The sequence below is a fragment of the Plecotus auritus genome (assembly GCF_963455305.1).
Source record: "Plecotus auritus genome assembly, chromosome: 11".
NCBI classification, from domain to species: Eukaryota; Metazoa; Chordata; class Mammalia; order Chiroptera; family Vespertilionidae; genus Plecotus; species Plecotus auritus.
Window position 1 is genome coordinate 32,347,262 of NC_137777.1, and position 12,479 is coordinate 32,359,740.

At 40.3% G+C, this 12,479-nt stretch overlaps 1 protein-coding gene across 6 annotated transcripts in view; it reads right to left on the minus strand.

Annotated features, from left to right (window-relative positions):
• Positions 1-73: 73 nt before the first annotated feature.
• Positions 74-12,479, minus strand: part of NSMAF (neutral sphingomyelinase activation associated factor) — a 45,201-nt gene continuing 32,795 nt past the window's right edge. For 5 of the 6 annotated variants that reach the window (XM_080646325.1, XM_080646326.1, XM_080646327.1 and 2 more), the window contains 14 exons: positions 12,280-12,400; positions 11,298-11,429; positions 10,561-10,603; positions 10,096-10,259; positions 8,593-8,692; positions 7,267-7,325; positions 6,896-6,963; positions 6,059-6,126; positions 5,536-5,659; positions 4,603-4,686; positions 3,512-3,662; positions 2,901-3,003; positions 2,484-2,593; positions 74-1,294 (listed from right to left, as the gene is read on the minus strand). In XM_080646325.1, the coding sequence (XP_080502451.1) occupies positions 1,200-1,294; positions 2,484-2,593; positions 2,901-3,003; positions 3,512-3,662; positions 4,603-4,686; positions 5,536-5,659; positions 6,059-6,126; positions 6,896-6,963; positions 7,267-7,325; positions 8,593-8,692; positions 10,096-10,259; positions 10,561-10,603; positions 11,298-11,429; positions 12,280-12,400 (1,422 nt within the window). In that variant the 3' untranslated portion in view covers positions 74-1,199. The remainder of the gene's footprint in view (positions 1,295-2,483; positions 2,594-2,900; positions 3,004-3,511; positions 3,663-4,602; positions 4,687-5,535; positions 5,660-6,058; positions 6,127-6,895; positions 6,964-7,266; positions 7,326-8,592; positions 8,693-10,095; positions 10,260-10,560; positions 10,604-11,297; positions 11,430-12,279; positions 12,401-12,479) is intronic. The other variant, XR_013959301.1, reaches the window with a different exon arrangement.

The following is a 12,479-nucleotide window of genomic DNA, read 5'->3' on the forward strand; positions in this document are numbered from 1 at the left end:
TTGCACCTTTTGGAAACTGTCCATGGCTTTCACTAAACTAGTACATGACCTAGAAAACAGGCATGTGAAATTCACCTGGGACCTGTGGTGGGAGTCATCTCTGCAGCAGCTGATGTCCAGGGGTCCTGCGAAAGCCCTCTGCTAAGGGAACAGCCGTGTCAGGAAAGGTGTTTGCAGCTGTGAAGCTGATGGACAATTCTGCAACCCTCGAGGTGAGCACCAGAATTTGGGTGAGGCTGTAGATTCTCCCTAGCGATACTTGAGCCAAGTAATGTTTAATGACACTGAAAATTCTATCATCCTGGTCTGACTCAAGTTTTCCCCTATGCCATACTACCTGCAAGATAAAACAATATTTTTAAGAGTATAGAAAAATTTTAAATCCCATATTACTGTGGTTTAGAAAAGAAAATAAGTGTTACTGCTTTGCAGCTTACCTTGTTTGAAATTTAGCAAACCAGTGTTTCCCAGTTTGATGATCTACTTTGTTGTCTGGACTTGGATCTGAAGATGGTTCCAAGTACAAGAACAACATTCACATCACTAAGTACGGTTTTCTAGGAGGATCGATACTTGAAGTTCTTAAAAAGTCCTAGTTTTTGTAATAATAAAATGAAAACGTTTAATTACAGAAAAATATTTTTAATGTAGAAAAGATGAGCATTTAATAAACTGTTCTTATACACAGTAAACTTACTGTTATAAGAACTGCTATTCCTTCCCCGGCTCCTTAGACTCTGGGGACAGTAGGTTATAGAAAGTAACCACACCATGAAAACACACCCAAAACCCAGTGGGCAGCAATTGTGTAAATCAAGAAGACAAAATAGTGACTCAGTAGTAGAGAATACTGCACATTTTCTTGGAAAATCCTAAATTGTTAAGTGCTTTCTGAATGTTCCCCAGCCCAGTTTAGCATCTCTGCCACTCAAACCTGTCTTCTGACCATCATCATACTGGGATGATCATCTGCCTTACAAATGTAATGTTCCTCCCTAACAGTGCTGTACCTTTACCTTACAGGATGGCAACTCATAGTTTTCAATGACATCACTGTGATTTAGAAAGTTTAAAGCCACAAATTTCTTACGTGGTAAAACTTCTAATGACTATCATTGCACTTTCACCAGTTCATTTAAAAGTATAGTTTAAAAATACATTTAAATAGAGTTCTTAACATTCAGGAGAGGAAAAGGCACTTAATACTGCAATTTCCAGAACATAATTTTTCTGTCTTCCCCTCCTGTGATGATACTGCTACACTGGTCATTCATCCATATGCATGTCACAGCACCTACAAGGAAAAGACACTGGTGAGGGATCGAGTTGACAGGCGGTCCCCAAAGATACACTAACAAGTGCTGTACTCTATCTGATAAAATCTTTGTAGAAATTAAAAATAACTGCTTAGTTCGAGAAACTTGTGAGGAATAGAAACCACTTATATAAGTAAAGCTAAAGCTAAAACAACTGGGAATTATGGGTACAGAACAGAATGCAGGTATTACATACTGCTAACAAAAATCAGGAAGCAGATAAGGGAAAAGGTAGAGAATTGGTGTTAATGTTATGTTTTACATCTATTTCTATTGGAAAGGGTAAAAATGTTAAAGCTAGTAAGTTGGAGGAAAAGGCATAGATATATCACTTTATAAAGTTAAGAAGCACTACCCCTACACAACTGGGTGACAGAGGGAAGAGAGGAAGGTGAGAAGTTACTGCTCACAGTGGGAAGGTAGCAGATACTTTTAACCATTGACACTAGAAGAATTCAAAGCCATAAACCTTCCAAAGGTCAGGAGAAAACCATGCAAATGTAAGCAAATATAGTGAATCTCCAGAAGATACTAAGTGAAAAAACATACGACACTATTATGCACACATGCAAACACACCCTCTAAATAATGAGACACACACCCTGGACTCAAACTGGAAAAGTCGTCTAAGGAAGACAAGTGGGAGGTAGGAGACAGAGGTGGGAAGTTGACTGAGCTTTTCTCATAGTTATTTTTTATATTGTTTTGGTTTTTAATTGTATTTTAAAAAATTGGATTACAGCTTTTACTATGGCTTTTAATTCTCCATATGGAAGTTAATGTAAAAACTTCCTTTTTGGAGTCAAATGTCTGTCAACCTAAATCTAAATTCTGAAGGACCCAAAAGATGCAGACCACAGGCCAGCCAGGATGCTGGAGGGGAACGTTAGAGCCCAGAGGGCACAGGGGCTCAAAGGAAAGCAGGTTTGAATATTAACTGTATTCTGATACTTGACTGAATTCGTTTATGAGTTCTAACAGTTTTTGGTGGAATCTTTAGGATCCTCTCTATACAGTATGTCATCTGTAAATAACAGTTTTACTTCTTTCCCAGTATGGGTGTCTTTTTCTCTTTCCTGTCTGATTGCTGTGGCCTAGGACTGCCAGAAAGCAGGTTTGAGTTCGGTATTTTGGGAAGAAAGGTCAGGCTAACTGAAAACCCCTTACCTTTATGTCCCTGTATTCTCTCACAGAGTTTTCCTCCGAGGAGGTCCCAAACAAGCAGTTCACCAGACTGACTTCCAGATAAAACAGTATTTCCATCCCAGATAAAGCACCTGCAAGAAAAACCTCCCTATATAAAAGCCTAATATGCAAAGTGCCCTATTGGGAGTTCGGTCGCTCGCTATGACGTGCGCTGACCACCAGGGGACGGTGCGGAACAAAGGAAGTTCCCCGACTGGCAACTGCTAGGGACCCTTCCCATGCACAATTTTTGTGCACTGGGCCTCTTGTTTAGAAATAATCATTTCATTATTCATCATGAAGGAAGAGCTATATTACACTGGCCAAAGTAAGCCCAAAGGCACATGCTCACAAATTTGTGTGTAAATGTCTTCACCATTAGTAACCCCAAAAATGTACCTCTGGGGCTTGTCGGAAGTCATGGAGGAGATAAGCATTCCTGTCTGCACGTCTATTACATTCACATAGCTGTCTTCTCCTGTGCTGAGGACATGGCGACTGTCTGTAACACACAGTGACACAGATAAAAGGTTACAGCTTTAGAGCGTAGATTATCCTGAGATTTTATTTCTGAGTCTGGTGGCCTAATGTTCATTCTCATTTTCCTTGAGCTCCTTGTTTTACTTAACCAATCACTATCCTCTCCTTGAAATGCTTCTGTTTTAGAGCATTTGAGATCTTGCTCTCCAGCATGTGTCATCAGTTTGGCTCAACTAAACTCTTAGAAACACAAGCATTTCTGTTTTTGTCCCCAAGACACTGGGCAGATGCAATTACAAATCTTACAAATTAATTTCTCTAGTGAGTGGAGGAATAAATAATAATATCCAATACAATTTTTCTAGTAGGTACAAATGCCACAAGTATACTGTATTCTGCCATGAAGAAGCTCTAGCTATAGGCAAAACCACTTTTATCCGCTAAGTGTTTTTCTTTTTACATTCTTACTTATTTCAAAGTAGAAATTCTAATCCCCCCAGTATCATCTGTGTAAAAAAGGACAACACTACCTGGGCTAAAAGCAGTGTCGCACACAGTCCCCGAATGGCACTGAATCTGGTGCAGTATGGTGGCCGTCGTGAGGTCCCAGATAGTCACCGTGCCTTCTTTGGTGCCTGAAACCAACAGTGTGCTTGCAGCATTTAAGCTGATGGTGTCCACCTGAGGAAGAAAACATCTAAGTACTCCACTTAGAATTAGGCTCATAAGCTATGTTTCCCTAGTCCATTTCAAATATGTGGGCATAATGATACAGATTAAACTCTATGGTACAGTGTCCTGGTGTAGTTCAGTAGGTATTTAAATATCACCTACTGAATGATAACGTAAGAACTAAACTCCTTGCATGCTAGTGAATAAAATGAAATATTATTTGGGGAAATGTAATGGTGTTTTAAAATAGCCTAAACTTGTCATTCTAATTCCATGAACGGTAAGTTGTAGAGATGCGCCAAACGCCCTGAAACACAGCTGATTGATGATGTGAGGAATTTGGGGGAGCGGGACAGGGAGGGGTTATGTTATACCTAAATGCCCATCTTGAGTTACATACTAAATATTTGACTTCAGTTGCTGTGTCAACCATGCAAACTAGGTGTCAATTCCCAGCATCAGAGAAAAAAGGCAGTACCGGGAGCTAGAACCTAGGATGCAGGAGTGGGACCCAGTGGAAACGGCAGCGTGAGAGGGACCAGGTGCCAGCCCTGGTTCTGCCCCGGACTGCACACACTTGGGCCAAATATAAGGTCAGTGTCCTCAGCGGTGGATGTGCATTATCCTAGAGAGAGATGTCCCTTCTACCTTCTGTGTCAGAAAATAGGAAAGACGATGGGGCATATCTTGTTGGCCCAGATAATCTGAGGATACCCAGATATTCAATGTCGTGCTCAGGGAAATAGCAAACGGGAGGGAAAAAGGACAAAGTAAGACTTGGAAACCCAAAGAGTCAACTCAAAAGAATTGGGAGTCTATGATCAGTAAGCAAAATAACACGAAGCAAAAGATCATAAACACGTAAGTAAAATCAAGAATCTGCCCCCCAAGTTCCTGGACTTAGCAGCTGAGCTTTCATGCACTCTTGTTGCTGGTACTCCGTACTCACACTGACATCATGTTCCAGCTCGGCCAGCAGGTCAAAATGGTGTCTCTTGGTGCCTGTCATTTCTGCAGGAACACTAGACCACACCTAGGATGGAACAGAGTGCAGAAGATATTAGCAAACATGTAATATAATAAGAGCATGTCTAATACTTTGAAGAACTCTCTTGACTAATCAATGTCCATTGAACATACTTGCCCCAACTACGGAAGCTGCCCAATGCTTCCGTTTCCTCTCCCACAGCGCCCTTATTCCGTCATTCTGTGCTTACCAAGAGGCGCTGAACCAGTGTCTGTTTCCATCAGTTGCACTTGCTGTCGGAAATATGTAACTTAAGCTTTGTGTGAACTAAGGAAATACGAGTGCATAAGTGTAGTATCTATTAATGTCTTGAGAAGACTCAAGGCAAGTCACTAAAAAATTACAGTAGGTGTAAGCAAAAAACTTATCTACGAGAATGAGAGGAAAATAATAAAATAATTAGAAGGAATTCTAATGGTTTTAGGTTTTTGCTTTCTTTTTATACAAATGCAGATTGGAAACCAAAGATGAGTACTGGTATGGTATTCATATATGGTCCTACCTCAGCAGGATAGTGAATAAATGTGCATTTGTATGTTTTAAGTTTAATAAAATGCATTATCTCTTAATGATTCCCCACTTTCACTTGACATTTTCTGATTAACTCATCAATTGCTAGTCCCACTTGTGTTAGATAAAAGGCGTTGCATTTCTCCCAACACCCAGTGGAACACACAGTAAAAAAATCATGAAAAGTTCCTATTGAGAAGTATACATGTTAAAAAAAAAAAAAGTAATATTCAATATCCTTATGTATCACATGGTTTGTGAAAAACACTGAATTGAACATGTTAACAGTTGAATGGTTTATGTTTTTATTATCCAAACATAGTAAGTTAGAAAGTAAATATAAACCTTCACAGTAGAATCCCACGATGCAGAATACAGCCTGTTGTCATGCCAGCAGATCTTGCTAACAGCATCATCATGTCCCATTAATGTGCCCTGGCTTCTTCCAAATGCTATAGAATAAAAATAGCTAACATAAAAGATAATGAGAACTATTAAAATAGCATTCAACTTAATTTTAAGACTCTTAAACACATACTCAAGAAACATGTTGTTTTATACTTACTAAGGCCCACTAGAATTACAGATTACTCGTTCTCATCACATAAAAATACTGAAAATTTTAATTTAAAACTAGAAATTTCCAGGTCTGATTTCACCTCACTTTAAAACACAGAAAGAGTCCAATTAGAGAAATTATTAGACTCAAATAATTATGTTCAAATCCAACAGTTTTACCCTCATCCAATGTGTGTTCCTTTTTGAAAACAACAGTGTCCTGCCAGTGGGAGACTGTCCTTTGCTGCTTGGCGTCCCAGAGGCAGTTACATGTGAGTGGAATGACAAAGAAGCATGCACAGATACATACACATTATTATCCCATGAGGAACTTATGACAGTGGCATCTCCTGGTAAAAGTAAACAAGATGATAATGCCTGAAATATAAATGATTCGACATTAATAATTACAATAATTAGTAAGTCCCCAACATGGCAAAACCACCAGACAAGATTCCCCCAAAATTAATGCTCAGATTCTGTTTATGTTAGCCTCTTGAAATAGACAAAGTTTTTTTCAACTGGCTAATTCCAGGCGCAATGTTTCCTCCCAATGGCAGGGAAATCCTATGTCAAGCATGTGAGGACCTGCCTAACGCTCAGGGCTCTCTCTGCAAGGCTCTGGAGCACTGGAGGGACCCCTAAGCGGTGGGGGAAATCACAGCGGGGGGTGACCTCGGGATTATCAAGAATGCGAACACCCTCTCACGATTACAGATTTATGTGGGAAAGGAAAACTTGCAAAATTCTTCAGGGAATTTCAAATCTTTCAGGTGACTTACATTAACAGTAAAATGTGCTCCTTCAGAATCACTGGGGTTCTAGTATTAGGTATCCCACCAACTCAGAAACGCATTAAGTTATTTAAGTAGCACATACACATTCATCTGACAGTTCCAAAAAAAGGAATGATTAAGAAGAATTCTGGGTAGCAGTTCAAGTTGTTTAGGCTACAAATGAAATCATATTATTATGAGAAAGAGGCAACTTGAAAAAAATTTAAATTTAGAAGTAATCTTAGGCATTCTCTCAATATCGCCAGGAATCAACAATTGTTTTGGGAGAAACAAAATGTCACTATATGAGTGTGTATAAAACAAAGTGCTACATGGATTTCTATCATGATTGGAAGTGAAAATGAACTCACCATATCTGAAAATGATATACTTCTTTGTAGCATTTTGGATTCTGTAGAAAACATTTTCAAGGTGGAATCTAATAATGAAAAGAGACAGGTAAGGACTTCCTGCCTCTTACAGATGACAAGGACGCTGCCTTCCTCTTCCGGAGGCTCCTCCCCAGCAAGCAGATGGGGAGTGAGCTCTCTCTGCCCTTCCCCTTAACGTTTGGGAAACCTCATTCCTCATGACGGTTTTTAGCAAACCACAATGACGTTTTATGTAATATGCCACAAATTAATTGCTCTGAGTTTAAGTGGGGGCAGCACATTCAAGTACAGTTCTTGACCTGAGAGTTACGAAGCTTAGACACTACCATTTTTCAGGTGGGAAAACATACCTTGTGACGTCGTAAAGACAGATGAGCCATTGCAAGAGACTGCTATTCCAGTAACCGCCCTGTTTGAAAACAAAGTTTTATGAATGACCTCAATTGTGCACTAGGACACTGGTCTCCTTCAAGCCCTTGGCTTAATTTTACCAAGTTTCTGATTTTTTTCTTCACAGCTTGCCTGCTGTATCTGTCCCACCTGATACCTGCCATTACCAAAGCATCACTAGGCAACTTCCAATTTTGTTCTGGCAGGACTTGTGGCTAGAAAACATTCCCACTCTTAGCTTCCTGAGCTGCCACATTCAAAGTTTAACACATTTCTGACAGCTGGAAAACTGCTTCAATTCCCTTTTATTTGACCATCACCCAAGGACTGAAACTCGTATTTATAATCAGTTCCCCTGCTTGATCACTGAATTGAATTTACCAGCATCTGCGCAATGATGAGACCACTGTCCAGACAGAACCGGTCTAGCACATCCTGTTACAGGTTTACTCGTGTCTTCACTGCCTTGGATTAGTGCCATTTAGAGAGGTTGAGAAAAGGCCATTGTTACAATGAATAAGGAACTATATATTCTTTTCAGGAGGCTGCACTCCGATTTTAAACCACTAATCAAAAGTACACTGGCATGTTTCACCCATGTGATTTCAAAATGTCAGACAGGATGTCTACGGTGGAGGAACAGGACATTGAGCCTGGTCTGGGTCTGTGTTTTTTTCATCTGTAACGGATGGATCAGGTGACTTCAATGCTTCTCAAGTCTTTCTACCAAAGTATAAAAATATCCTTAATAGCAGAAAACAGGGAACACCTGTAACCTCTCCAGATCCAGCAGGAAGCCCAATGTCTTGGAAGTACAGGTATTATTTTTTAAAATTCTAGGTGGACCGACTATAGAAATGAGAACATGGGAGGCCGACACAAATCCATTTTGTTCCAAAAGTTCCCTTGCCACATAGACATCAGATGGCTGATCAGTATAAACACTTGGAGGAGATAAAAAAACAATCAATATTGAAAGAGAACTTCCCCCTTGATTCAGCTTAAAACAATTTTTAAAAAATACATATATTTTTATTGATTTCAGAGAGGGAGAGAGAGATAGAAACATCAATGATGAGAGAGAATCATCGATAAAGCTGCCTTCTGCACACCTCCTACTGGGGATCGAGCCTACAACCCAGGCATGTGCCCTGGCCAGAAATTGAACTGTGACCTCCTGGTTCATAGGTCAACGCTCAACCACTGAGCCACATTGACCTGGTTTAAAACAATTTCACCCCAGGCGAGGACGTCAGCTTCTGGGAGGACAACACAGACATTCTTACTCTTTGTGGAGTTTATATTGCTCGTGCAACTGCAGTTTTGCTATGTTATTCCAGGCCAGTTTTTTGCTTTCTTCAGTCAGGTCCTCAAAAGACTCTTCCCCTGGAGAGAGCACATTAGATTATTGCCAAGTGAGTCAACTCCATCACTAACAAGCATCACAGATAACACATATCCGAGTCACAGTGTCTTCTATTAAAATAAAGCAACCAAGAAAACAAAATAGCCCACCAAAATGTAATAGCTTTGAAATGTGTTATATAGCTCCATGTTAGTTAAGGAAAAATAATAAAGTATATAGTAGAAATAACCATTTGGAGGAAGATTAAACAGTATATTTAAATACTAGAGTATTTTTGTTACTTTTATCAATGTTTGCCCCTACTTTAAGAACTTCAGGAAATACAAGACCGAATAACCATTTCCTTGCCAATAATATTTGCAAACATCTGAAGGTTCACTAAGAATGCTGCAGTCGTTTTGATTTTGAGGGGGAAAAAGCAGAGATGCAAGCTATTACTCCAAGTGCTCCTGGACAGGACTAAGTAATCCTTCACTTCTATTTTTAGTATGGCTGGAACAATTACCCTTTAAAATAATCACAAGACAGTGGTGTGAGCCTGGTGAGTAAGCAGAGCACAGGTTTAAGAGGCGTCACAAGATAATCCTATGATCTTTATGACTTAACTCTATAGGGTTATCGCTTAGAGACATACTCCCAACCAGCCCTGGGTCATGTGACTCTAGTGAGCTATTCCTCCACGGTTGAGAGCATGCTCAGCAGTGTGTGCCTACAAAGTCTGAATGTGCCTGGAACAGAGAGCAGAAGTGGAGATAATAAGAAGTGATTTTGCTCCCAAAGTTCCATATAGTGTAAAAATCCTGAGAGCCAGTAAGTTGGAGGCTGTTTTAAGTGAAACATAAAACACTAAAACAAGGGTAACTGGGTGAAAGTGTGAGAACATTCCATCTTTTCCAAATACTAGATGTGAGGAGAGTGTCAAGTTCATCTCAGCACCTAGCATGTGCCTGGCACAGAATAGATACTTAGCAAATGTTTGTCAAATGCTTGACGAATACAATCAAAGAAAGAAAGCAGAGCACCTTGAATTCAAGGTCCATAAGCTGGGGATGGAGAGGAGAATTAGAGATGGAGGAAGTAATTTTGGGGAAAGAGTAGGGCGGAGGGTGACTGTTAATGCAGCCGTGGCCAGGATGTATCAATAGAAAGGGAACAGCTCAGAATCAGACACCAGCTTGGAAAAGCACAGAGAAGAAACGGAACCATAACAATCGCAATAAAAATCCTGCCAGGTTTCGATTTTCAGAAGCAAAACACCAACAAAAACAGGTGGTTGGGTTTTTTGTTTTTTCAGGAGAACCGTAATAAGATGGTAAAAATATTATCTCTAAGCAGCACAACGTTCGTGTTTCTTCTTCAGAATCGTCAGAAATGACTTAAAGAAAAACGAAAGGTGCTCACATTTATTCTCTGCAAAATTTACCTGGAGAATCTGCTATGGAAACGTTATCACAGGAGGTTTGGGGCAAGCTTTTGAACTTTTCGGTGATCCTTTGAGGATGTGGCGTCAGAAAGAGCTGTCTTGGTGTCTGCCCAAATTCCAAGATCTGGGTCAGCATGGCTACTTTCTCGTCAGGATCCTCGATGCTTTAGGACAGAACACAAATAATGCCGTGAGCCCCTAGGTTCCAGTTTCCTGCAAGCACACATTTCAGACAGTACAGATCAACAGGAGAGTTTCAAACACTCACCGTGTGTCAGGATCGTCTAAACCTTAGCACAGATTTAAAAAAATTTTTTTTCTGAGGCTCAGTAACTCACATGATAGTAAAAGCAAGATACAATTCATTGTAAATTTTCCATATCTTAACATTATCCAATAAGTGCATCAATCATTTAGTTAAAGAGGTATTTTGTTCAAGTAGAAGTTCCTTCTAGACGTAAGTACCTGTTCAAGTCCACACCTCCTTCATAGGTCAGGGGATGAAATACTGGAAGGAGAGAAGGAAAACACCAATGAGAGATGTACTGTCGAGTTAGACACTCTGTTCAAAATTTTAAAACCCAATAACTTTAAACTTTTATTCCAAGTAACTGATTCCGACTCTGCAAAAAAGACTAATAAGATCCAACTTTCAGTCAATATCAACTTGAATTATCCTTTGCTGAGCAGAAATCTCACTGGCAGGTCAGAGGAAGCAGGTCACTCTGCCCTCTGCTCTGGCTGTGAGAAATCAGGCCGGAATTTCCAGCTCCACTTCCTTGCTATCAATGCTGAGAAACCTGGAGGCAGGTGAGAACCAAGACCGATTAGGAGGTATATTATTGCCGGTTTCTTTCAGCTCAATTCAAAGGAAACTCTGGGGCCCTTCATAGCAACTGAGGTTGCTGTTCCATCATGTTCTGATTGAGTTTTAACTGAAATTTTTGAATGGGATAGCGAGTACTTGCTAAAATGAGAAGACCTGAGCAAGACCTCTTGGGATCATGCTGAAATAGATGTTCTTCAGGCCAAAGGACTTGCTCCTCGTTACTTAGTATCTAAACCAGGGTCCTGAGCCAGCAGGCACTGTTCGCTGATAGAAGTTTCTGCTGAAGGAATAAGCCTGACTTCACCCTCATTTTATTGTTTGTTTGTTTCATTTTCATCAAACACTAAATGAACTTCCAATGACTATTACATACCATTATGGGCCCCAACAGCCTCGCTTCCTTTTTGCTTGTAGCCAAACACTAGGTCAATCCACTCATGAAGGTGCTCGGACACATAATTGCTTTCCAGTGCCTCTTTGCTCTTCTGGAGAAAGTCCTCAGGACCTGTTAGATCAGACTCCATCAAAACACGGCAGCGTCCACTTTATTTTCTCTCATTTCTGTCCTCTACCCACAGGTACATAAAGCTTCTTGGATAGGCAGGAGGCACGTATTTCTTAATGACGTTTTGCCCCCATCACATCAAATATAAATTTTGTGGCGAGAAATCATTTTCCCAACATTTAGGTCTTGTAGAGAGCGCCTGGGAAGGCACAGGGGCATTTCTTTAATTATTGTCAGCTGAATCCAGTGGTGTTGGCAAAGCCACGTCCTGGAAACAGGCTTTGCCAGAGGCAAGAGTGTTGTCAGCTTGACCTTCAGCCCAAGTGCCAGGGGTGGGTTTTGTTCTTTAAATCCAGCCACGCACCAGGAATGAATACAATTCGGGCCCACCCAAGAATGCACATAATCTTCTTTGTCTTGACTTTTAGTAAAACTTCCTGTTTTTTGCTGTATAAAATAAACACGCTATATTGGCTTGGGGTCCTTGTCCCTGTCCCTGTCAGAGGACAGTGGTCCCACCCAGCCCCAGCTTTTTCCTTCTATCTCTGTGTCTGTCTCTCTCATTTTCTCAATCCCCAGCAGCCCCTACTCAGGAACCGGATCGCTCTCTAGCCGCGCTGGATGCGGAGGAGAGAGAAAAATATTTACAAGGTCTCTCAAATATGTCAATATTTTTATAGCCTAGATTCATAGAATATTTTTTATTTGGAATCAGACTGATCTTGCCTCATTTAGGTAGAGAATTATACTGTTATTCTTCTTAAATTCTAGGCAAATAAATAATTAATCACACTGAAAGTGCACTGTCAGGGAAGGAATTTCTACAATGCCACAGTGCTGAGGTACTCACTCTGTGCCCAAGGCGGAAGTTCCACATCATCCACCATCTGCCCTCCTTGTCTCTTTCCCAAATCCAACTTCAGACTATTGACTAAGAAGCTGACATCATCACCATAGAATTCTGGAATCAACTGAAGGTTCCAGGTTAAAAAAAAAAAAAAAAAAGAACAGCAACAAACATTTTTTAAAGCAGTTAGAAAACACCAGCCC